Source organism: Canis lupus, chromosome 8, assembly GCF_011100685.1.
Source record: "Canis lupus familiaris isolate Mischka breed German Shepherd chromosome 8, alternate assembly UU_Cfam_GSD_1.0, whole genome shotgun sequence".
NCBI lineage: Eukaryota > Metazoa > Chordata > Mammalia > Carnivora > Canidae > Canis > Canis lupus.
In genome coordinates, this window is record NC_049229.1 from 16422726 (window position 1) to 16450390 (window position 27665).

General features: G+C 35.1%; 1 protein-coding gene across 3 annotated transcripts in view; it reads left to right on the plus strand.

Annotated features, from left to right (window-relative positions):
* The window catches only part of TTC6 (tetratricopeptide repeat domain 6), a 105428-nt gene extending 78051 nt beyond the window's left edge, over window positions 1–27377 (plus strand). For 2 of the 3 annotated variants that reach the window (XM_038544551.1, XM_038544552.1), the window contains 6 exons: window positions 3209–3282; window positions 13562–13772; window positions 16599–16751; window positions 17590–17760; window positions 26134–26359; window positions 26844–27377. In XM_038544551.1, the coding sequence (XP_038400479.1) occupies window positions 3209–3282; window positions 13562–13772; window positions 16599–16751; window positions 17590–17760; window positions 26134–26359; window positions 26844–26980 (972 nt within the window). In that variant the 3' untranslated portion in view covers window positions 26981–27377. The remainder of the gene's footprint in view (window positions 1–3208; window positions 3283–13561; window positions 13773–16598; window positions 16752–17589; window positions 17761–26133; window positions 26360–26843) is intronic. The other variant, XM_038544553.1, reaches the window with a different exon arrangement.
* The last annotated feature ends 288 nt before the right edge of the window (window positions 27378–27665 follow it).

The following is a 27665-nucleotide window of genomic DNA, read 5'->3' on the forward strand; positions in this document are numbered from 1 at the left end:
CCTTAAGATTCTCTCTCCCTTTCCCTCTGTCCTTCCCCATCTCTCTCTTTCTCTCTCTCTCTCAAATAAATACATTATTTTAAAAAGTCCTAGCTATATTCTGGCTATAGGAATACTTTAAATATACTTTAAATATAATGATATAGATAGGTTAAAAGTAAAAGGCTAGAAAAAAAGCATGCCCAGCAAACACTAGTTAAAATTTTTAAAAAAGGATTTTTTTCTCTATATAAAGTAAATTAATTTGAAAATTAAGTTAAAAAAAGATACAGGTTGAGGAAGAACCAGTGAAAGAATATAAGACTTAATACGAGGACTAGATAAAAACAAAACAAAACAAGAGAAAGCAGAGTCTTAAAGTCTGCCCACAGAAAAAATTTTAGTGGGAGTGATTGATAAATAGTGTGGTTAAGTAGGACAGATGTTGAAAACCTATTAATTGAAAGTTGTATGACCCTCATAGGAACACACTGAACAGGAAGTAGAATGCGGCATTTAGACTGGCATTGTTTAGAAAGTTAATGATTAAGCTGGTTAGATTGAGAATATTTATCTCTTTGTCCCCTTGAAAACCTACCAGGAAAACAGTAAAGGAATAAGAAAGTTATAGTTCCACAAAGTTAAAGATAGTGGAGAAGAGATGTTCAGGGCACCCAAAACTACCACTCAAAATTTTAATACCTAGGGATCCCTGGGTGGCGCAGCGGTTTGGCGCCTGCCTTTGGCTCAGGGCGTGATCCTGGAGACCCGGGATCGAATCCCACATCGGGCTCCTGGTGCATGGAGCCTGCTTCTCCCTCTGCCTGTGTCTCTGCCTCTCTTTCTCTCTCTGTGACTATCATAAATAAATAAAAATTAAAAAAAAAATTTTAATACCTCAAACTTAAAAAATATATCGGTAGCTAAGGATCCTACCCTTGAGAAAAGTGAAATAGAGACTAAAACAGACAAATGCATTGCCATCGGTAAATGGGATGGTGGCTGGGCATCTGGGTGGCTCAGTGGTTGAGCATCTACCTTTGGCTCAGGTTATGGTCCTGGGGTCCGGGGATCAAGTCCTGCATCAGGGAGCCTGCTTCTCCCTCTGCCCATGTCTCTGCGTCTTTCTGTGTGTCTCTCATAAATAAATAAATAAATAAATAAATAAATAAATAAATAAATAAAATCTTTAAAAAAATGGGATAGTGATCGAAGGAGAGGTGCATGGAGTGATGGTTTAAGATAGCTAAATAATATCCTATGTTGGAATTAAACATGATATGATATTCATATTGTTTAGAAATTTAAAGGCAAATAGTGGAACCAAACCCAGCAAATTGTAAAAACAGTTGCCTTTGGGGAGTGGAGTTGAATAAAGAGGTGATGGAGGGAGGGGGTCATTATAAGCTCTGTAAGTTTTCTAGTTTTATTATACTCTATGCATTGTATATATGGTTACTTTAATAAGGCCATAAAATTGGCCTTTTTATTATTCCAAAACAGGAATAATGAGTTAAGGGGATGTGGGGACATGGCAGCTGTGAGTGTTGACAATGTTTTCAAGGAGATCAGTAGTGACAAGAACTAGAATGACAAGGCCATGTGTAGTTTTCGGGGAGGGAGGACTGAGGGAAGGCATGTTAGGGCAGGGCAGTGAGCCAAGGAAAGATATAGAAAACGGCAGGATTATGATGGAGCAAGTTTTCAGAGGAGACAGGAAGGAATGAGGTCAAGGGCCCACCCTCTGACACAGAAAAGGACAGTGTGGGTGAAGGTCTTTATTAACTCATCAATGAAGGGAATGGGAGTTGGGATTTTGCTTTGTATAAGAGTGACTCTGTGTGGTTTGTTATTTATGATTTCCATATTAGAGAAGATTAATCAGACAAGAAAAAACATAAAAATGCTGTTAGCTTTATTCTAAGTAATGCTAAAAGTCATCATTTATGTCTATTGTTGATAATTAATACCTCATTACCATATGGCATAATAATAGTTATATATATATATAAAGTCAAGTTGACATTTGTTAATTGTATCTGATTACAGAATGAAACTTGGTGTTCTCAATCTTTTAAGTTTGTGGTCACTCCCCACAACTCCTCAAATTAATAAGAATATTTGAAACAAATCTCACACTTGTAAATTTACTTCTATTTTAGTAAAACAATCCTTTTAGGGGAATTAGCTGGCAGCATATCTGATTATATTTAAGTAGACACTCACTTTCTTATTTTCTCCCAAATATTTCCATTTAGTATCAAAATATACTTCAGGAATCTAAGTGAGGAGTCCACATTCACAGATTGGTCTATATGACAAATGCCTTCCTTCCCCAGTATGATCCCAGAGTGCTCATTTGACCCTACTGGCCCTCTTCCACCTGAGCATTTGCAGAAAACTAATTCCTCCCCCACAAGATAGGCAGCTTCCTCCCTGTGGCACAGCCTGGATAGGTTTGTGGAAGAAAGAGGGAAAAGAGAAGGAAAGAGGAAGGGAGAAGGAAAGGGAGACCATCTATTAAGATTAGCTCCTCTCCAGTGCCTAAAAGAGGTGCCTAATAGAGGATAGCATTAGGGCCGCAAAGTCAGGATCTTTTGCAGACTTAGCACTTGTAATTCTCTTCACAACCTCTTTCCCTGGGCTGTCTATCCTGGCTGACTTTTCTAACTCAAAATCTTGAAATTGGAGTTTATATTACTCCCTCTCAGGAGCTTTTAGGATCCCTGGACAAAATGATAAACTACTTCCCAGAAGTGTGGATTCCAAAGGTAGGAGCAACTTCAAGCTAATTCACACAGAAGGTCCAGTTATACCCTTTCCCTGGGCCTGGGTGCTTGTCTGTCCTATAGATATGTAACACCAAAGCTTCTCTCCAAGTGAATTTCCATTTCTATCTAGATGGGGAAGTCTCTGGTGGGATGCACTGGAGAAAAAAAACAATAAAAAGAAAGCAATGAAATATCTCATTAAACACAGCAGGGCAAAACCACAAGGAAAGTGGAGACCAGTAGCATAAGATTCTGAGTGAGTTTTCAGCTATGGGTGTCCTCTGCTCCATCCATTCTCACTGGCTATGATACTAAAAGGAAAAATAAAGTTTTAGTAAGATATACATTTTAATGGTTGTGCTAAGTATATTCATGGTAGAATCAAAGTTAGAAAGAAGTTTAAGAAAGCACTAAAGATAATGTTGCAAAATTAACAACAACTTATAAAACTGTTTCAGGATTTTAAACAAGCTGCACTGATAAGCAAGACTAATGTGAACCTCTGTCAAGCCACTGCCATGTGCCATCACAGGTATGGAGTGCAATTCGTGTTGATGTGAAAGCAGGTAGAACCATCTTATTTATAATAACAGGAGGATAGAAGAGACAGAGGAAAATGTTGTGGAACTAAGAGAGTACAAAAATGGGGATAGATACAAAGACTCCCTGTAAAGAAATGGGGAGCACATCTGAATATGTCATTAACACTCCTCTACCTTCTAATCAATGATTTAACCAAATCTTCAAGAAAATACATGCATCATGGCATTGGGATACCCATCTAATACAAGCCCATTTACTGGAAAGAACCTTGGTAATATATAGAATAAAATCATGCATACCCTGAAATAGCTAAGAATAAAATTAAGTCAACTAACTTTGTTCACAAAATGGAACTAGCTTTAAAAAACTGGTTTCCTGGAAGGGAGAATGATTTCAAAAAATAATATATTTTCAAGAAAATTTTGCATTTAAAAAATGTAGCTCTAAATCTAAAACTAATTACAGGAATACCAGTAAATATCCATAAAATACAATGAAATATATAAAAAACATATTACTCAAAAATTTTTTTCCTGTTTCTGGTGTTATTATAAAAATAAGTATTGGGGCACCTGTGGCTCAATCAGTTAAGCATCTGCTTCTTGATCTCAACTCAGGTCTTGATCTCAGGGTTGTGAGTTCTAGCGCTGTGTTGGGCTCCACATTCAGCTTAAAAAAAAGTCAGTTATAGAAGGGGAGGTAAGAACAGTTACATAGGCTCAAAAACAGATGGTGATCAATTTAAAATTTACTCAGATAATATTAGAGTGGTAGATTTTGTTAACTATAGTGTTTATGTTTCTACATATACATTTGGCATGTAAAAATTAATTTCTGGTCATTTTGCTTTTAAAAGCATAGAGATTCAGCTCATGATTTTAGTGTAGGATAAACTATGATTAAGTAGTAGTTTACAACATTATTTTTCATGAAACAATAGCAATTAATTGGAGAGGAAACTGAGATATTCATAAATTATGTAGATTAGGCTATATAAATACCCAATTTAGAGAATAGAACACAGTTTGAATTATTTAGGAAGCCAATATTCTTTTTTTCCCTTTTAGGACATAGATAATGCAGCCATATTTTCCTATGAGAGTCAGCCCTTTTATTTTATGAACATAGTTATATAATAATTGGTACAGCAACACCCAGGTGGCTTAGCATTTAGCACCTCCATTTGGCCCAGGGAGTGATCCTGGGGTCCTGGGATTGAGTCCTACATTGGGCTCCCTGCATGCAGTCTGCTTCTCTCTCTGCCTGTGTCTCTGCCTCTCTCTCTCTGTGTCTTTCATGAATAAATAAATAAAATCTTAAAAAAAATAATAACTGGTATTTGTGAACTGTCATTGAGTTAAAAAGCCTAAATGGGTCTCAGATAACTAATTTTATATAGACATAGTCACACAGTTGTCTATATTAATCCAGGAACCTTTATACAATTCATCTCTTTAGGCAATTGTTAATCTTAAAAAGAGATGGAATAATGATGACTAATGTGTTTATTTTGTTGGTTGAGTGCAGACCAAAAAGTCTGAGGTCATTGTATTCTCTTAAAAAAAAAAAAAAAAAAAAGTGCAAAATTCTCTCAACCTCATTCCTATGCTTAGCAACTATTAGAGAAGGTAAAATTCTTTCTGTGTCACTTCCAGATCTCTTTTATGAAATGTAATCACTGGGTATATATGGTGGAGCCTCCTTAAGCTGATACTGCTTTGCAATTCCAAATAACTCAACTTTCATCAGCCGACTGGAATCTCTATTGTCCTTTAATAAAAGTAGAATTTAAATAGACAATAAAGCCCTGATAACTCACACTCCAATTCCATGTGTTTTGAGTTTTACTGAATTTAGCAATAAGGAATGTTTAGTGATTGGTTATATTTATTTCAGGAAAAGTATCTTTGCTTTTCAAGATAAGCTATAACATACTTACACCACAACAGCATGATTTCTAGGTACTGAGATTCATTATTGATGTCTTATAGCGGGGCAAGTGAAAATTTTCCCATTTGGAAAATTAAAAAAAAAAAGGAATAAATCTTTAAATTTTAGGACTTTGATCTTTGAACTCATGGGGTTGCAGACGTTTGAAGTATGCCTTTGTATATCTCTGGCTCTCACTCTTGTGGTTGCTAGGAAACAACATTCCTTAGACTGAATATCCTACTTGTTGTCCAATTTGGTCACCAAGAGTGTTATGGTAGAGTTAATTTTTAGATCTCTTTGAGAAAGCCACCTTCAGATTAAAAAAAAAAAAAATTCCACAGAGGGAGAGCCTGATTTACTCAGAGTTACCTGTCCTATCCACTTTTTACTCCAGAACATCTATTTTACTATCTTTATATTTGCATAAGATAGTTTTGAATCTTTGACTCTACAAGCCACATTCTTTAGTTTTGGGAGGTATTTATGATTTATTTGTACAACTCAATAGGGCACATCTGGTCAGTATGTGATTAATTTGGAAGATGCAGTGGGCCTTTGTGTCTGTGGCCTTGCCTGCACACTCAGCACATGGCCCATAGTTATGGACACTGGGATAAAAATCACTCACCTTCCTCAGTGATCACAGTATTTTAGATTTATAAAAACACCTTTTATTTTAGAAAAACTCATTTAATATGCTTTTATATTTGTAATTGATGCTTAATAATTTATGTCTTGATGAATATGTATCCTGATATAACATAGGTACTCTACCACATTCTTCTGTTGTTTAACTGCCATGTGATTATTTAACAAGAGCTTCAATCTAGGATATTGTGTGATATTCACACCTTCAAAAAAAGGAGATTGCTACTTCTGTAGTTCTTCCTTTCTTTGTACAGGGGGCTGGGAAGTCTCTGATTTTTACAACGTCACCTTCTCTGGACTTGTTTTTTAGTCATTGTCAGCTTTGAAGAGCTTGCTAGATATCTTTCAGGGTCCCTTTCTAGCTTTAAGGTTTAATAAGTATTTACTTAGTGTGAATAGACTCAGTGCTCATTGAACTTTAGTGCTGGTAGAGGAGTTAAGATGGCAGAGGAGTAGGGAGACCCTAAGCATTTCCACTGTAGCAAGTCAGCTACTTGTTTTATTTTTTATTTTTTTATTATTTATGTATTCATGAGAGACACACAGAGAGAGGCAGAGACACAGGCAGAGGGAGAAGCAGGCTCCATGCAGAGAGCCCGACGTGGGACTCGATCCAGGGTCTCCAGGATCACGCCCTGGGCTGAAGGTGGCGCTAAACCGCTGAGCCACCTGGGCTGCCCTAATTGTTTTAAATTCTAGTTCAGACATATTACTTATATCTGTATTGATTAAATCTCTGGCTGTGAGTTCTACTTTCTGTAGATATAAATATTTATGCCCCCAACTTGGGAGCACCCAAATATATAAATCAATTAATAATAAACATAAAGAAACTCATGGATAATAATACATTACTAGGGAACTTTAACATCCCACTTACAGCAATGGACAGATCATCTAAACAGAAAGTCAATAAGGAAACAATGGCTTTGAATGACCCACTGGACCAGACAGACCTAACAGATATATTCAGAATATTTCATCCTAAAGCAGCAGAATACACATGGAACATTCTCCAGAATAAATTATATACTGGATCACAAATCAGCTCTCAACAAATACAAAAAGATCGAGATCATACCTTGCATATTTTCAGAACACAGCGCTATGAAACTTGAAGTCAACCACAAGAAAAAATTTGGAAAGACATCAAATACATGGAGGTTAAAGAACATCTTATTAAAGAATGAATGTGTTAAATAAGAAATTAAGAAAGAAATAAAAAAAATACATGGAAGCAAATGAAAATGAAAGCACAACAGTCTAAAACCTTTGGAATGCGGCAGAGATAGTCCTAAGAGGGAAGTATACTGTGCAGTATAGCCCTAATTCAAGAAGCAAGAAAAGTCTCAAGTACACAACCTAGCCTTGCCCCTAAAGGGGCTAAAAAAGAACAGCAAATAAAGCCTAAAGTAAGCAGAAGAAAGGAAATAATAAAGATTAGAGTAGAAATAAATGATATAGAAACAACAACAAAATAATGGAACAGATTAATGAAATAAAATTGATAAACTTCTAGCCAGACTTACCAAAACAAAAAGAGAAAGGACCCAAATAGATAAAATCAAGAATGAAAAGGGAAAGAAACATCACAAAAATACAAACAATGATAAGAGAATACTATGAAAAATTATATATAAAAAATAGGGCAACCTGGAAAAATGGACAAATTCCTAGAAACTTACAAAGTACTAAAAGTGGATCAGGAAGAAATAGAAAATTGGAACAAACTCATAACCAGCAAAGAAATTGAATCAGTCATCAAGAATCTCCCAAAGAACAAGAGTCCAGGGCTGGATGGCTTCCCAGGGGAGTTCTACCAGACATTTAAAGAAGAGTTAATGACACCTATACTTCTCAAAATGTTCCAAAAAATAGAAATGTAAGTAAAACTTCCAAAATCATTCTATGAAGCCAGCATTACCTTAATTCCAAAACCAGACAAAAATCCCACTAAAAAGGAGAATTACAGGCCAATATCCCTGATGGACATGGATGCTGAAATTCTCCATAAAATTACTAGCTAATGGAATTCAACAGTATATTAAAAGAATTGTTACCACAACCAAGTGGGATTTATTCCTGGGCTGCAGGGGTGGTTCAATATTTGCAAATCAGTCAATGTGATACACTACATTAATAAAAGAAAGGATAAGACCATATGATCCTGTCAATAGATGCAGAAAAAGCATTTGATAAAATATAGCGTCCTTTCTTGATAAAAACCCTCAACAAAGTAGGGACAGAAGGAATATGCCTCAACATTATAAAGGTCATATATGAAAGGCCCACAGCTAATATCATCCTCAAAGGGGAAAAACAGAGCCTTTCCCCTATGATCAGGAACAAGACAAGGTTGTTCACTTTCACCATTACTATTTAATGTTGTACTGGAAATCTTAGCTTCAGCACTCAGATGACAAAAAGAAATAAAAGGCATTCAAATCAGCAAGGAAGAAATCAAACTTTCACTATTTCCAGATGACATGATACTTTATGTAGAAAACCTGAAAGACTCCATAAAAAAATTGCTAGAACTAATACATGAATTCAACAACCTTGCAGGATATAAAGTCAACATGCAGAAATTTGTTGCATTTCTATACATCAATAATGAAGCAGCAGAAAAAGAAATCAAGGAATTGATCCCATGTGCAATTGCACCAAAACCAGTAAGATACCTAGGAATAAACCTAATGAAACAGGTAAAAGATCTGTACTCTGAAAAGTATAGAACACCTATGTAAGAAAGTGAAAAGGACACGCAGAAATGGAAAAGTATTCCATGCTCATGGATTGGAAGAACAAATATTGTTAAAATGTCTATACTACCCAAGCACTCTACACATTCAGTACAATCCCCATCAAAATACCCCCAGAATTTTTCACAGAGCTAGAATAAACAATCCTAAAATTTGTATGGAACCATAAAAGAACCCAAATAGCCAAAGAAATTCCAAAAACAAAAAACAAAACAAAAAACAAATCCAGACTTCAAACTGTATTACAAAGCCATAATCATCAAGATGGTATGGCATTGGTACAAACACAGACCCAGATCAATGGAACAGAATTGAGATACCAGAAATGGTCCCACAACTATATGGTCAACTAATCTTAGACAAAACAGGAAAGAATATTGAATGGAAAAAAGACAGTTTCTTCAACAAATGGTATTGGGAAACCTGGACAGCCACATGCAGAAGAATGAAACCTGGACCACTTTCTTACACTACAAAGCAGCATGAATTCAAAATGAATGAGAGACCTAAATATGAAACAAGAATCCATCCAAATCCTAGAGGAGAACACAGGCAGAAATCTCTTTGATCTTGGCCATAGAAACTTCTTGCTAGAGGCATCTCCAAAGGAAAGGAAAACAAAAGCAAAAATGAACTATTGGGATTTCATCATGATAAATCTTCTGCACAGCAAAGAAAATCAACAAAACTAAAAGTTAGCCTATGGAATAGGAGGACATATTTGCAAACGACATAGCTGATAAGGGGTTTGTATCCAAAATCTATAGAGAATTTATTGAACTCAACACCCCAAAACCAAATAATCCAGTTAAGAAATAGGCATATGTGGAATTTCAAAAAGAAAACAGATGAACATATGGGAAGGGGGGAGAAAAGGAGAGAGAGAAGCAAACTATAAGAGACTCTTAATTGAAGAGAAGGGTTGATGGAGGGAAGTGTGTAGGGGATGGGCTAGACGGATGATGGGTACTATAGAGGATACCCTTTGTGATGGGTTGTGATGAGCACTGGTTGTTGTATGTAAGTCATGAAACACTGAATTCTACCCCAGAAACCAGTATTGTACGGTATGTTAACTAACTAAAACTTAAGAAAAAAAAAACAAAACTTTGGTGCTGATAACTAGATAGGTATAGAAAAATAGCTTCACTTTATTGCCTCATTTTTTTTCTTTTAGAATTGGTTAGTTTATACAAAAGGCTAGATTATATTTTATAAACCATATGTGAGACCTGAAACTGTGAAAGTCCCAAAGAAAACCTAGGCAGTAATCTCCTGAACACCAGCCTTAGCAACATTTTTTTGGATATGTCTCCTCAGACAAGAGAAACAAAAGCGAAGACAAACTATTGGGACTACACCAAAATAAAAAGCTTTGCATAGCAAAGGAAACCATCAACAAAAAGAAAAGACAGCCTATTGAATGGGAGAAGATACTTGCAAATGATGTCTCTGATAAGGGGCTAATATCTAAAATATATAAATTCTTTATATAACTCAACACCAACCTCCCCCCAAATAATTGGATTGAAATGGGCAGAGAACCTGTATAGACATTTTTCCAAAGAAAACATACAGATGGCAATAGGTACATGAAAAGATGCTCAACATCACTGATCATCAGGGAAATGCAAATCAAAACCACAAGGAGATATCACCTCACACTTCTCAGAATGGCTAGTACCAAAAAGACAAGAAGTAACAAGTGTTGGTGAGGATGTGGAGAAAAGGGAACCTTTGTGGTACATTCTTGAAAATGTAAATTGGTACAACCAGTGTGGAAAACATTAAGGAATTTCCTTAAAAAATAGAAATACCATATGACACAGTAATTACATTACTTTATCCAAAGAAAACAAAAAAAACTAATTTGAAAAGATCTATGCAGCCCTGTGTTTATTGCACCATTATTTATAATAGTCAAGATATGGAAGCAACACCAGTGGATTAAGAAGGTGTGGTATACACACGGACATATGCACATGCACTTACATACACATGCATGAAATGGAATTACTCAGCCATAGAAAAGAATGAGATCTTGCCATTTGCAATAATGTAAATGGATCTAGAGGGTATTATGCCATGTGGAATAGATCAGACTGAGAAGGATAAATACTGTACGACTTAAATGTGGAAATTAAGAAGCAAAACAGATGAGCAAACAAAAAGAGAACCAGGCTCATAAATACAGAGAATAAATTAGTGGTTGCCAGCAAGGACAGGGGTGAAGAATGGGCAAAATTGGTGAAGGGGATTGAGAGGCACCAAAGAAAACAAAAGAATGTGTTATCTATGTTTAGAATGATCTCTGTAAACAGAACACAATCTCAGGCACTGGTACCCTGTATTTGGTGACCTTTCACCTCCCCAGTAGTGCCAGTTATTAGGAGAGAAGCACTGTTTCACTGTAAACCGAGGGAAGTAAACCTGTGTTTTCTCAGTAACAAATCACAAAGAACTTAGTTGATGCAACTGACTCATATATGTGAATGTTCACTCTTCACCCGTCTGAGCTATCAGAAGCCAGACTTTCACTGCTGATTCATGTAGCTCCAACCAGTGCGAGAACCCACAGCCTGAGATCTTGACCTGAGCCCAAATCAAGAGTCAGAGGCTTTAACCCACTGAGCCACCCAGGCGCCTCCAAAGAATAATCATTTAAATGATCACAAAAAGTAGATTAAAATTGTGCCATCTTATGACAGAATACTTGATGCCCCACTTGTGGGCGGTGTTTGCCAAAACATGGAGTAAATATCGTAGATACCTCAGTCATTCTTCACGGCTTAGGCATTAAAAATACTGAATTGGGCAGCCCCGGGTTGCTCAGCTGTTTAGCGCCGCCTTCAGCCCAGGGCCTGATCCTGGAGACCTGAGATGGAGCCCCACGTCGGGCTCCCTGCATGGAGTCTGCTTCTCCCTCTGCCTGTGTCTCTGCCTCTCTCTGTGTCTCTCATGAATAAATAAATAAAATCTTTAAGAAAAAATACTGAATCACATTGTGAGAAACTGAATTGCTTTTCAATTTCAAGCTGATTTCTGTCTCAAACCTTCTGAATACATCAAGGAGAAAGTCTCAGCTGAAAGCTAATCTCTCACATCTTTCTGAGATTTTGTAATAGATGGTCCAGCCCACAGTTTCAGTTTTCTGAAGAACTACTGTAGGGTCCAGCTCCAATAGTTATTTATTTTTATGGTTGCTTTCTATTCCTGGTATGAAATATTAATTTTCTGTTTATGGGATTGAAATTAAGTTGTTTTTTAAAATAAATTAAGTAAAACAGTGATTTGATGTAAAGAAAAATATTCAGTAAATGGTGGCATGGGTAGAACATAGGGCAACTGTCACAAAAGAGGCCAAAGTTTGGGAAACACTACTTCAAGAGATATTCCTGAATAATATCTAGGAGACGACAGTCTCTAGAACAGTTTCCCTTTGTTCCATGTATTTTATAAAGGAAAAGTTAGCACAGTAGTAATGTATCTTGTTAAATTTTGAAATCTTTTCAGGAAGTCGTGAAGAGGATGAGAGGAAGATGATAACTTTTTTTTTTAAAGATTTTATCCATTCATTCATGAGAGAGACAGACAGAGAGGCAGAGACATAGGCAGAAGGAGAAGCAGGCTCCCTGCAGTGAGCCTGATGTGTGACTCGATCCTAGGACCGTGGGATCATGACCTGAGCCAAAGGCAGATGCTCAACCACTAAGTCACCGAGGTGCCCAAAGATGATAACCTTTATTGAAGATTTCCTTGCTAAGTGGTTTTCACAGGTGCTCATTTGTTTCTCATAACAATTTTGAAAAATTAGTATTAATTTGCACATTCAGGTTTAGGTCTGATCTTCAGGCCTTACTTCTGACTACACACCATTGGAATATCAGATCTTGTGTGCCAACTGCAGGTATGTTAAAGGTGAAGAAAGTGAGGTAGAGATGACTGTGTGGAAAAGCATGAAGTTTGGGGTTATGGTTTACCCATCTGAATCCTAGATATGTATACTGCTGAATCTCACTATGCCTTTTACTGTGTTATTTATTATGTGCATACTTTTCTGAGCCATTTTCTTTTAACCTATAAAACGTAGAAAATTATAACTAGCTTACGAATTGTTGGAGGGATTGAGTGAAATAGCATAGGTAAAGCATTTAGCACAACACCTAGTAAGTAAGCAGTTACTTGATGTTAGTAACTCCCTTGTTTCAGCTTTTTAAAAAATCCCTATTCTCTACATCAGATGAGACTGAATATAACTATTAGATATGCATATAAAGCAGAAAGTGACTCTCTCAGCCCATGAACTAATATCTGACCCATTCTCTAGCGCTCATCCCACCAAAAGAGAATAATTAAGGATGAGAGATAGAGTTATCATTTAGTCACATATATTCACAAGCTAATAAATGAAATGAATTTTACTTTTTTCTTGTTCTTTCCTGGTGTCCACAAAAAGCATTTGCCTTTATAAAAGATTTGAAGTAAGGCCTCCTGTGTGATAAAATTTTGCTTCCTTTTATTGTATAAGGAAATACTAAATACATAAATACATTTAATTTAATCTGTTTTAAATGGTGCATTTCATCAATAATAGTATATGTTTTTCTGTATTGGCCACTGATAGCTGTTAAAAAAAAATTCAGGAGTGCCATTCAGATGTTTAGTTCTGAAAAAAAGAACTCTAAAATATCATCCCAACAAATTCTGTTATAAAAATGGTTCTTACCTCCTTCTTTCCTTTCATAAAAGTCTTCAAAAACCCTGTCAGACTTTCTTAGGTTATATGAATTTATTTCCTATGATGGATAATAAAAATGAAAGGTTTTTTGAAAATAAGAGTCAGTGCAAATCTTCATGGATAAATTATATATAGAAAAGCACTTAGAAAATTCACCAGGAAGAATCAATATTTTCATTTATTTTCAGAAATAAAGAATTTGAAGAAGCTGTTGATTTCTTCACCTGGGCTATTAAAATTAATCCATGTTTTCTGGATGCTTATGTTGGACGGGGAAATTCTTACATGGAATATGGTCATGATAAAGCCGCCAAACAAGCACAGAAGGACTTTCTGAAAGCATTGCACATTGATCCAACATATATAAAAGCCAGAATTAGCCTAGGCTATAATTTGCAGGTAACATCATATAACAACATTTTAGTCTACAAAAGCACCTTTTGGACAAGGGAAAGAGTATATTTGGTTCTTTACTGGTGATTGGTATACATATTATTTCTTTGGTTAAATACATTTTACCTTTCCCTTACTGTCATTATCAGAGCAGCAGTGGGAAGCAAGAGTTTATTAGTTACAGGGAACCTGCCTGGCAACCACACCCAGGGACCTGGTGTGCTAGTGAGATGAGGACTCTTTGAACCTGGGTTTCTTTAATGCTTGTACCTGGCCTTGCCTTACTCACACACTTACAGACAGCCTTTAAAATTTGCCTGATGAATTTCACGGATAAGAATGTGGCTAATTTGTTTCACTACCTTATACTTGGGGCCTGTAGATATTGTCCTGTTGAATTAATGAAAAACTAGAGAGAATAAACACTGGAGGAAAACTTTGAAGTGGACTTTAGCCATGTAGTGGGTCAAACAACCACTATACAGGGATTTAGGTCATCTTACAAATGGCAGTGAATAAGAACTTACGGGGAAAGCAAAAAACCAAGCGTTTGTCCTTTCAGCAAGATGGGAAAGTGTTACTCTGTTACCGAGCGGGTCTCTGAGTGATTTCTGGAATACTCTGACCTGGCCCATATACTCACCAACCTATTTGCACTAATAAAATATGTAATGCCCTTCTTGGAATAAAATGCTAAGTATGCTATATTTTAAGTATGCTATATTTTCCATGAAGAGGAATTGGGCAATTTTAATTTTTCTTCTTTTTTAATATTTAAAATTTTGGACTATGGGCAAAAAATGTGTTCAAATTATCATAATTTGCAGAATTTCTTGTTCATAATCTACAATTAAAGTTGAGTTTTTAAAATTTGAAAATGAGTTTGGCTGATCTGATAATAATAATATTGGAGGTGAATGTTAGGGTTGCTGGTTATAATGAGGTAGGCCCAAGAATTCATTAATAAGGGAAATAAGAATGCCCTCTGAGACTTAAACATAAAATTAGCCATTATTGGATCATAGTAGAAATTTGCAAAGTCAACTTGAAGAGGCAGGATGACTCCCAAAGTTTTGAGAGCTGACCGCAATCCAATAAAGTGTGTTAATGTCATCATTCATTGCCTTCAGTAGGCATTTTACTGAGCCCAAAATATAGGGCTCTAGGCCTAGGGATACAGCAGTGAACTAAATATACTGGGTTCTTCTTATAGAGTTTACTACCTATTAGAGAGATGAGTATCAAGCAATCATATGAGTATTTATTTAATTATATTCATGATAAATGCAACAAAGGATAAGTTTTAGGACAACTTATAACAAGGAAACCTAGATTTGTTTTAGGGGAAATGAGAAATGGACATTGTTCTTTTTGAGAAATGAACATTTAAATTGAGTGTGAAAGTCTAGTAAGCAGTCAGTATTAAGAGTTGAGGCTAAGACACAGTGAACAGCCCACTAGAAAGTCTTGTGAAAGAGAAAGAGAGGCCAAGTGGATGAAGTGTTATGGACAAGAAGAGAGCGCTGTAGGACAGGCTAGAGAACTGGAAAACGACTGAAGGTAAAGGCCTTGCAGGCCAGTTAAAAATGTTATAAATAATCAAAGCAATGACATCAGATTTTTGTTTTATGAAGATATCACTTGGTATGTATCAACCTGAAAGAAGATTGAGAAACACATCAGTATGCAGAAGGATTGAATCAGGAAAGAAAGGGCTGAGAAGAGAGAGATTCATCCAAGTTCTCCCCAGAGGGAAAAGTAACCATTTGTTCAACAAATACTTATGAATTTCCCTACTATGTGCCTTGCACCATCCATAATAGGGTTAGCCAAAACAGATGTCAGGAACAGATGACAGATATCCTATTGTGAGGCCATTTGCAGCTTAATATTCTTATTCTTTGTTTTGTAAACAAATTTGCTATGACAATGTTGATTTTCACATAATTTGCCCAGAGGGAGAGCTTTGCTGGATACAGAACAGCACGGAGTTACCTTATTTAGTTTTATACAAAGGTCACTGGGCTCAGTTTGGTTAGTATGAGTCAGTTTCTCAGCCTCTGAGATTCTGGCAAATTGGATTTTTAGCCTATTAGAATAAAGAACAGACTCTGGACCTCAGTGAATTTATCAACTCACTGCCTTACAGGGTTGAGGTATTTAGTTGCTGGTTGGTCTTCTCTAGGAAATAGTTGGATGTCTTTCAATTAACAGTGCCCTTCTCCTGACCTTTTTTCTTGTTTTCCAGTTGGTGCTAAGGCTTATATAAACAGAAAATTGGTAGATTTTAATGCATTTTCCATGGTTCCATGGTATAGTATATTTAGGTATAGTGACTCTAAAATTCCAGATGCTGGTACAATTTATCAAAATAAGTTTTATACCATTAGTTTGTTCTCTTATTTATTCAACACATTTATCTTATTATATTCATTATATATATATTATATATAACTGGAGATCCAATGCCAAGCAATAAATAACAATCTGCCTGTGTGTGTGGAATTCAGTGTAAATTTTGTGCTGATGATTGTCAGGAGCACTGGTGTTTCATATGGTGGCCATGATTTTATGTTGTTCAAGATTGGCATAAGAGATGACTGTGACAATTAGATTTATTTTAACTAATTGAAATGTTAGCATAAATACTTAGAGGTAATTTAGTCAATTGAATGCACTCACAGTACAGTCAACTTCCTTGTTTAAAATAGCTTAGATTTAGCACAATATAAATTTACCCTTACTAAAGGCTTTATTTGATTAATTTAAAACCATAAACATTTATCATGTTATGGACAATTTCTACTTCATGTAAATGAAAAATTATTTTAGGCCCAAGGAAAATTCCAGAAAGCTTGGAATCACTTTACCATTGCCATAGAAGTTGATCCAAAGTGCTACTTAGCCTATGAAGGAAGAGCTGTGGTCTGTCTTCAGATGGGTGATAATTTTGCTGCAATTCAAGACATTAATGCTGCCATAAAGGTAAAAATCCACTTAGATTATATTATCATTAGCATCAATTATCACCATTAATGAATAGGTTCGTGTAATTTCTCTGTTACTTTTTAAAGTAACTTGTAGGGGAAAATACTGTTTTTCTTTTCTAGGAGGTTCCTAGAGTAAAGAGTTTTTGTGGCTTGCCAATTTTATGACCTAAGTACATTTAAAATCCAAAATACAAACTCATGATAAATGTTGATTCCTCTCAGTAGATGCAATTTATAGTTTCATAGGACATGAATATTATTTTGTAATAAAAAATGAATGCAGAAAATAAAATAATATTCTGGGTTCAAAGGAACTAAGGAACAATATAAATCCCCAGATTTTCTTCTATAGTGAAATGGCAAATAAAAATCTCAGGTTTTGTATACAGTGACAGAAAATCTTTTCTTCTAGTTTTTGGATTCTGTTTCTGTAGAAACCAGCAGATTTTGTAATCTTTAAGATAAGAAAAAGGAAAGAACTGGAGAATAATTGCTACTACCTAGGACAAATAAATATGTTAACTATTTAATTTATTCTCCAGTGTAATGAAGTGAAACCGATAAGCTTCTGGCCAACCATGTCTGTCTTTTGGAAAGGAACTGAGTAAAGCACTAAGATTATTTGTTTTATTGCAAAGAATCAAGAAAGAGTTGACAGTGAATCAACTTCATACTGAGTCCTTTCTCAAAATATTTGGTTTAATGGGGTTTCACTTGCACTATAAAATTACTCATTTCCCACAAGTAGATTTCATAACATTCATTTTTACATACATGAAATTGGATAATAATACTGTTCCCAGATGCTAAATACTCATACGATTATATTACAGATCAATACTACAGCAGAATTCTTAACAAATCGTGGTGTGATTCACGAGTTTATGGGTCAACAACAGAATGCAATGAAAGACTATCAAGCAGCAATTTCTCTAAACCCCACGTATTCGTTGGCTTACTTTAATGCAGGAAATATCTATTTTCACCACAGACAGTTTTCCCAGGTAAATGAGTTTTCCTTAACATTTTCTTTTTGGTGCTAAATGCTTTCTTTGTTATGTATAATTTCAGAATGCAGTCCTTATGTCACAGGCTAATCATTAGCTCCTTATTAAGTGTTCTCATCTCTGGATTTATTCTCCTCATTATCATCAACCTTTCAACACTTGTTTACTGGACACTGGTTTATTGGACCCTTGTCCAGTAAACATTGTTCTCAACTTTCCCCAAATGTGGGCCATTGCCTTGCTGCCCATTGCTGCCAGCTTCTGGCCTAGAATCCTTTCTTTGCTCCCACTTAGACAGATCTCAGACTTCTTCAAGACTCTTTTTCATTGATGTGATTATCTCACTCACCTTAATCGCTCGCTACCTTTCCTAAATTTCAGTCATGTTACCTGGGACTGAGAGTAGGGAGTAAGGAGATAAAGATGTTAGTTCTGGTTTTATAACATCTTAATTTTTTCAGAATGTCTGAAATGAAGGTGTTGGGTTATTAGATGATATTTTTTATCTTTTGAATTTATTTTATTTGAACTGTAATGCATTTACATAATTCAAACTTAACTTTAACATTTTATTTATATTCACTCTTTTGTTCTCTACCTTCAATTTATTGTGTTCCTTGTCTATCTTTGAGTCAGAAGTTTAATTCATTTATTGTCACCCTTTAATTTATAGTGTGATGAGTTGTCAAGGTTAAACTATTTCCCTAAGTATTGCTTCTAGCAGTATCCTATGTCTTTCGGTCTGTAATGTTTTTTATTTTTGTTTTCCTAAAATGTTACGCTTGAAATGTTATTTCCCCTTTGACTGAAGAATAAATTAACAGAGCACTTAAAATGTCCACGTGGAAGGGCTTTTATATTTTCTAATTTTGAAGTTTATTGAGTTTTAGTGTGGTCTTGTATATGCCAACTTAAAAAAATACTCCCAGAGCCTTTTCAAAAAAGAATTTCTCCTATAAGGATAGTTAAAAATATCCATATAAGATTTACCTTATAAGTTATGTTTTTAATTTAGCCCATATTGACACTTGTTTTTCTTTTGGTTTATTTTGGAGTGAGAAAGGTTTAAGTATCTTAAAATTAGTGTGACATCAATAGTTTTCTTTACATCTCTTGTAATTTCTGCTTTATAAAAATTTCTGCTACATTATTATTTTATGTACAGATATTCATACACACTACATATGCTTTGTGAATGCATTACAAGTGTCCTTTGGTTTCTTTTAAATGTTCTTTGGAATAAATTCACTTTTATCTGATACGAAGATTGTAACCCCTGATTTCATTTGGTTTGCCTTTGCCTGGCATTCCTTTGACCTTCCCTTTATTTTCAATGTTCAGAATCCTTTACTTTAGGTTTGTGTCTGTTTTATCAGCAAGGGGTTAGATTTTGCTTTAGATGGCAAATTGAAAATACTTAGCATTTTAAAATAATAATAAAGTTGGCATGGTTGATCTTAGTTCTGTTATAATGTCATATTTTCTACACACATGTATTTAATATGTTTTATTCTGTGGTCTACTATATTTAATTTTTTCCAAAGGTTTTCTGATACTTAGGAAGGTTTCCAGTTTTGTGTTAGTGGTTACCTTTTAAAAATACCTTTATGCTCTTAGTTCCTTATTTCTTTAGTTTTTCTACTATAAACAACAATAAAATTATCATTTAGTAGTCTCTTCTTCCCTTTCTCCTCCCTCTCATCTGTTTGTTGATTTTAGTTAATAGTATTCTCTTTTGGAAAAAAAGTTTTTATTTTTATTCTTAAATATGTGTAAGTTTACAGTGTCAGCTTGTGCCAGCTTTCCACTTTGTCTCCCTGTTCTCCCATTTTGTTGGGAGTTTCATTATCCCTCCACTGCCAAAGGGCTTAATATTTGCATGCTATTTTGTTACCCTTATTTCACATTTTAGTCTCAGTTCTCCAGTTAAGTATATTCAGTTTTCATCATCAGCTTTTTGCCAGTTTTCCTCCCAACCACTCATTTCTTACTTGCCTGAAATTGGTCCTCTAGCAGAGTCCTGAGAAAGGGCTCAGGAGAACAATATTCCTTGAATTTTATGTTCATAGCTGTTTGCCTGTGGCGTTTACAACTTAAGACAGCATTTCTGGGTTTAAAATTCTGACTTACTTTTTCTTTCCTTGCATGTCTTAAGCGTTGCCTCGCTATTTTCTGGTGTTGTATGTTGGTGTCAAAAATGATTTTTTTGATGCACACTTGTTTTTCATTCTTCTATCAGTGACTTCATTTGGTCAAGATAACTAAAGATTTTTTATTTTAAGCAAAAAGTTTTTCCAAGGTATGTCTCAGAGTTGACCATTTGAAGTCAAAGTTTTCAAGTACATGGTGGGAATTTTCAATATGTAAGTTTCATAAAAGTTGTGAATTCAGTGTAAAAGTTTTTTTGTTTCATTATTCCCTTCATTGGGAATGAATGCTAGTTATTATATATAAGATGCCCTTTGACTTCTATATACCAATTATTTTTTCTCATTTTTTCTATCTCTTAGTTTTTGTTTCTTTTTTTTTTCTTTTTTTTCTTTTTTTTTTTTTGCATTTTTCGCATTTCTCTTATAAATCTTTCCTGTGTTCTCTGAAATCTCTGTTATCCCCCGTGGACTTTATAGATCAAGTTTCTTTAAAAAAAATTTTTTTTTTCTAGTTTCATCTCATTCCCATGTCATACCTTCCTGACCACTTCTTTTTTTTCTTATTTATTTGAGAGAGAGCAAAGAGAGAGAGAGAGAGAGAGAGAGAACATGAGGGGCAGACAGAAGTAGATTCCCCACTGAGCATGGATCCTGATGTGCAGCTGGATCCCAGGACCCTGAGATCATGACCTGAGCTGAAGGCAGATGCTTAACTGACTGTGCCACCCAGGTGCCCCTGGCCACCTCTTTTCTGAGATCCTTCATTTCTGATTTATTTTTTCTTAAATGCAATTGCTCCCTTAGCATTTTTCTAGTTCATTTTGAAATTTTATGTTATAATTTTTATCCGTGTTGTAGCAATACTTTTTTATCTGGTGAGTTTTTATTATCTTTTCAAAAATTAAGCTATAATTTTTTCATCCTTGTTTTTACAATGAAGGCAGGCAAATTACTTTTCTGTTACTCACATTTGGATGAGATAAATTTTGTTCCTTGACTAACAGCAGAGATGCTTATGGGAAGCAGGGTGATGAGCCATGGTAACTTTCCAAGTTGTGCTCCCATTGATGTTATGGCAAAGGACTTTATAAAATGTCCTCTAGCCCAGTTGGTTTGGGAAGACTTCTACCACAGGCTCTGTGTTTTTCAGAACTTTTCACAACCCTTGCTTTCTAGGATGACGTACTCATTTAAAAAAGTTTTATTGCTTACATTTTCCAAGACCTGCAATCTCTGTGTCCTCCTGTGCCACTTAATATTGCCACCATATCTCTTAAGAAAATGATCATTGGGGCATCTATATGTACCAAGAGGCTATGGTTCTTGTATTCATTTTGCTGGAAAAGTTCAGCAGATATTTCCTTATTCCATTTAACTCCTCATTCTTTCAATCTCCATATATTTATGATGTACCTGCTGTGTATGAGGCATTAATAATACCCCGAGGGTACAGAGCTAAACAAGATATGGAAGGCTTTTTTTCTGTTGTAACTTACTTTTTACTGGAGGAAGAAATACAAAATAAACCATAAAATATTAATAGTGATAAACACATGTAATACAGTTTCACATAAGCATTATTCTATCAGTATGACCATATGTGTGGGACTCTATGAAACTGAGATTGCCTGGATGGGTAGTGTAGGTAGAGAAGGGAGGGCTTTATGGAGCAGGTTCTGGGATAACACCAATATTTAAGAGTGAAGCAGTGAGGAGATGCCGAAAGTAGACCGAGAAGAGAACATCCAGCCACGATGATGATAAGGAAAGCAGGAGAATATGATAACATTATGAGAATAATTGGGCTTTAAGAAGGGAAGAATGTCGTGCGTCAAATCCTGCTGAGAGAGGTCAAGGAAGAAGAGAGGTTGGAAGAAGTCACTGATCGTTTTGGCAAGAGCATTATCACAGCAGTAGTGAGACAGTCTTGAATAGTAAGGATTGTGGAGGAAATGTGAGGTGAAGAATTAGAGCAGTTCAACTGGTTCTGATAGCTAACACGGAGTAAGGAGTTCTCTTTATTTTGTAAATATGAAGGATACTGATTCACATTCCTATGTTAATGAAAAGTGTGGTAGAAAGGGAGAAATTGTTGGTGCAAGAGAGAGTTGCAGGGATAATTAGGATCAAAATCTTTGAGAATTGAAGTTAAATTTTGCAAGTTGCAGTGGTGGCCTTTGAAGGGAGCACGACACTATTCATTACATCATGGGGGAAGGCAGAGTGTTGGGGTACAGTTGAATGCAAGACAGGTAGATTTTGATAAGTGAGCATTTCTACTTACTGACTATATTTTCTCTATGGAATATGAGTATAGTTATCAGTTAAGAGTGGGGTAGACACTTAAAAACGGTGGCAGGGTGGCTAGGAGTTCTGAGGAGAAAAGAGAAAATGTGAAATAACTATTATAGAGAGTAGTAGGGTCAACATACTAAGGAAGTGTAGTAGGATTACTAGACAACAGTAAGCTCTCATTTTAGGTTCGTGGTTATGAATTTAAAGCAAGTTGTCGACTTTACACTGCTTTGTATGTAATTCTGTCTATACAAATTTAATACTGCTTTGGGTCCTTCCATAATGGTTTCTGTGTGCTGATCTCTTATCTCCTCACTCCAATTAGGCTGTAAGCTCTGTAGGGCCTGGAGCCATACTTTCCCTACATTTCCTTCCTCAGCCCATTTATACCCATGGCTTATACTACATGTCAGCCTACACCTTTTTACTGAGCTCCTAATTCATATATATATATATATATTTTTTTTCCTAATTCATATATATCACCAGTTGCTAAAACTGGATATTTTCCAAGTGCATTAGAGCCTAGACTGAATTCATCTGTCTCCTACCTCCTCTCCAGCTCTTCTTCATATAGACCCTCTCTTAGTTCAAGATGTCATCTTCCATCAAGTCACCTGAGTAGAGAAAGCATGAACCATATCTTTCTTTTCCTCACTTCTGTCAGTTTTGCTTCTTGATCGTTTTTCTCAGGTATGTGCCCTCCATTCTGTTCTACTGTCGTTGCCTTGGTTTTGCTCTTACTCTTTCCCAACTTAGATCATTCCCCTGGACACAAGTCCTGTGATGAGCTTAGTTGACCTTAGCAGTGAAGCTAAATTCTGGGATAGAGAATTATCAAAGGTACAATTCTGTAAAGCATGAATGAGATTATTGTAGCTCAGACCTCAGTGGACTGTTGGTAGACTAATGTTTTCCCAAGTGGACAAGCCAGGGTCAATTGCCTTAAATTTCATCAATCTTAAACCATCTCTGGTTCGGTCCTAGCAATGTTTCTCTGAGTTATAGAGTTAGTTAATGAGATAAAGACAAATAAAATGCCCAGGTCAATTTTCTGTTCCCATAAATGTTTAAGATCCACATGAGAGGGGGACTCTCACCTTTTAAACTTGCCTATAATAACTCCATGGGCATCATGTATAAAACTGGTTAGATTTAAAGTGTATTTGATCTTTGATTATTTTATTATTATTATTTTTTTTAGTGTGGTTCTATTTCCCTGGAACTGGGGACACATTAGCTAGGTAAATATTTCATGTAAAATGTGTTCTGTCTTCTGTCTTGATATACTGAGTGCTTGGGCTTCACAGTGCACATCCCTACCAGTTTGAAGCAGAATTTGCAAATAGTTATGTGGTTATGCTATATTTTAGTACAGACTAGGCCTCTTTGTGGAGAAAATGGTCCTGTTCCCTGCTTCCTACCTTCTTAACCTTTGTTTCTAGCTGTAGTGGAGGAAGAGTTAGGCCCAGGAAGAAGGGTCCCTTAACAGATCGAATAATCTCTAGAGGGTTCAAATCTATACATGTCTGGTTTCTTTTATCATTAGTTAGTGACAATAATTTTAGATCACTTTCAGATGAGTTATGTGCATGCATCATGAACTATGGGCAACTTTAAAAAAGTAACTGGATTTTAATTAATTACAGATATTAGAGCATTAGACTAATTATTAAAAAATCAAGGCCACTGTTGTAGTAAGTGTCTTTGGCCTTTAATTGCTTCAAAGTCATTACTCCTGTACTTCAAGTCACCTCATTAAATAAATAGGCTTTTATTTTCTAAGTAATATATTTTGGAAGCTATACTAGGAAGTTATATTGTTCACAGTTAGGCACATTATTGTGTGTTATCGAATTCTTTTATCTTAGCTGAGGTAGGCATTTGCTCCTACCTGATTGAAGTCATGCTTTTGTGATGTAGAGCAGTGTGGCCTTTATTGATCATTTACTGGTTAATTAAAATGAAGCCTAAATTACTTTTTGAGGAAAGTCTTGGCCCTGCCTGTAGTCATTTCCTTGCCTCATTTCTGATGATTGTGAGTCCAGCCTTCTGTTCAGGAGTGAATTCTCTTTAAACTCTTCACACAAGAATGTTCATTCTGCCACCATCTTAACAGATCCTTATACTGCACTTATCTGCCACATAGACTAGTTCCATCCAAAGATGAGATGAGTTACACAATCTTGATCTAATTTCCTCTCAAAAGTCATAGATAGCAAAATTCACAAAGAATTGCTTTAAGGCTTACGTTGTTGCTCCATTTGTAGACACTGGGAAGAAATGATATATCATCAATAGTAATTGAGTTGAAAATAATTGATATTTCAGATATATATGGATATTTTGTATATACTTTACATAGTAACCTCCCTTAACCTAAAAGCAACACCAAAAGTAGAGTTCTATTTGTTACTTCCATTTTCAGAAGGGAAAACAGGGGACAAAAAGAGCTTTAGTTACTCACCCAAAGGTGTAGAGATAACAAGGGGGTAGAGCCAAGATTTGAACCTAGAAATTCAACCAAACCATGGTTTGGTTTGGATTCCTGGCCACATGCTACCTGTGTTCTATTTCACTCATAATGGTAGTGAATAAAGTCAAATCCCTCGGAAACATAGGAAAAAATAGTTCCGTGAAAGAGACAGAGAAAATGATCAGAGAGGTAAGAGAAAACCAGAGATGGTCTGTCTGAAGGACAGAGAATTTTACAAAGGAAGAAGAGATCAAGAGTGTTCGTGTGACATAATTGTCATGAAAGAAAAGAACTAGAAAATGTCCATTGGGCTTGAGGACACCTGCAGCTTTAGCAAGAGCAGAACTCACAAAATAGGGGGAGATAGATAGAAGCAAGATTGTGGTGTGTTGAGGAAAACTGAGTGGTAAAAAATCAGAGAACAACCTGTATTGTTAAAAATGACTTTTCCGTTGAGTAAAGTAAGTTTTAAAGTAGAAGCCAAATTTTTAACCACCACAGAATTAGAAAAAAGATTCCTATTTTGAGTAATAGGATGTCTAATCAGCATCTAAAGCTATTTGTGGTGAAAGACCATTTGAAAAAATTTATAACTCATTATTCATCAATATGTTACTGAAGCACAATATAAACAGGTTACTAGAACAGGTTACTCATGTGCTGGGATGTCATAGCCACGTCAAAGTGCTATAATAGTTACTAATGGTTTACTCTTGGTTCCTATACTTAATCTCTTCACAGAGGTGTAGCAAATGATTTCTTAGACTAAGACCCCCAAACCAGTCTACAGACCACACCTTGAAGGTTCCTTTTCATCTCTCTACTCAGTAGAGAATAATTTAGTCTTTGATCTTCTTGACAAGTTGATTTTTTTTCTCTCTCTCTTCCTCCTTCATAACTTTTGCAGCATCACTAAGTTATTAAGCCTTTTTGGTATGGTTTAGAATCTTATTTGGAAAATTCATTTACCTTTTCAGTTCTTAGATACTCTGCTTTTATGTGAAAATGTTAATTTTATAATATATTTTATCTTGTTATGACCTTTTCTAATTTATATTTTACCTTTATGTGAAAATGTTAATTTTATAATATATTTTATCTTGTTATGACCTTTTCTAATTTATATTTTACCTTTTTTGGTGCTGTATAAGGATGTGGGATTTGAGGGGTAAGTAGTGGAGCATTTCACTTCAGCAAGGAGTAATATTTTATCACTGACATTATTAAGATTTGCCAACACATGGTGATAACAAAAAGCAAACTGACTTATGGCTGGTTTTGCTATTGTTTTTTTACATTGTCTACAGACAGTGCACCTCTTTATCTACTCTATCTGGGATGAAATGCTTCCACTGTTCCCTTGGTATGCCAATGTCCTTATTTTAAATTAAGAACAGAAAGTGCTTCCAATTGCTATATAGCTGCCAATTAAAATTTCACATTTTATAGGCCAGTGACTACTTCTCAAAGGCTTTAAAGTTTGATCCAGAAAATGAATGTGCTACCATGAATCGAGCTATTGCAAATACAATATTAAAGAAATACAAAGAAGCAAAAGAAGATTTTGCATATGTGGTTGAAAGCTGTCCCTTCTGGGCTGCAGTATATTTTAACAGAGCACACTTCTATTGTTGTTTAAAGCAATATGAACTAGCTGAGGAAGACCTAAGCAAAGGTATTTTCATTTTATAATTTTTTGGTAAAATCACAGTGGTTGATATGTTTGTTTTTAGACAATAAAAGAAGAAAAATCATTGGTCTGTTTGTCCTGATAAACTTACATAGAATTAGTGTTTTCCTATATCATTAATGCCATCACTATAGATTCCTTTATGGAATAACTTAGAGCATGGGTAAGCTGAGATTATTAGATTATTAGAGAAACTGGACATGAACAATGTTAGCCTTTCAAGGAAAGACACTATACTGTTTCTTCAAGTTAGTTTTCTTAGAAAGATTTATTTTAATATTTTAATATTTTAAATTTTTATTTATTTTTTAGTATTTAATATTTTTAATTTTACTAAATACTTACATTTGAGGAAAAATGCTTTCAAATAAGTAATACTAAAGTTCTCATAACATTTTTATTTTTTTAAACATGACACTATTTTCCAGTGTTAGCATAAGACATATCTTGAAATGTTTTTCTTTTACAGCCTTGTCTTTGAAACCTGATGATGCTCTAATATATAATCTTAGAGCAGAAGTTCGTGGTAAAATAGGTTTGACTGAGGAAGCTGTGTCTGACTACATTCAAGCACTTGATCTTCAAGAATATTCCTCAGTGATATGATTACACACAGACCATGGTTTCTGTAGCAGTCTATACAGCTCTTCTTCCAGAAATGGAAGCTTATTTGTTGTTTAAAAGGTTATTCAATCTTCATTATTGCATTTTTTATGTTTTGTTATCTATAAAACCCTTTTAGGCATTTTAATAATATACTTGCATTATATATTAATGATAAAACTTCTAGTTCCTTTTCTGTATATTTGAAAAAACTAATAACTGAATTTCTTTAGAGGGTGCAGAATTTAAATGGAAATGTTTCTTAAGGAATAATAACATTTAAAATATTTTCTTTAAAGTAAAATAATTCCTTCTGAAATAATATAATCTTCATCATTATAGAAAAAGTGTCATTGACCTTTTCATCAGTACTTACTCATAATGTATTCAACAGATTCCAGATTAAATAAAATAAATACAGAACTGATGGCTATAAAGAAATCAAGTACATTTCCTCTCTCTTCCTTCATTTATTTATTTATTTTAAAAAGATTTTATTTATTTATTTATGAGAGACACAGAGAGAGAGGCAGAGACACAGGCAGAGGGAGAAGCGATGTGAGACTCAATCCTAGGACCCCAAGATCACAACCTGAGCCAAAGGCAGATGCTCAACCACTGAACCACCCAGGTTCCCCATCCTCTTTCTTCCTTTAAAGAATGTCTACACAGGCCTGTATTCTCTCTG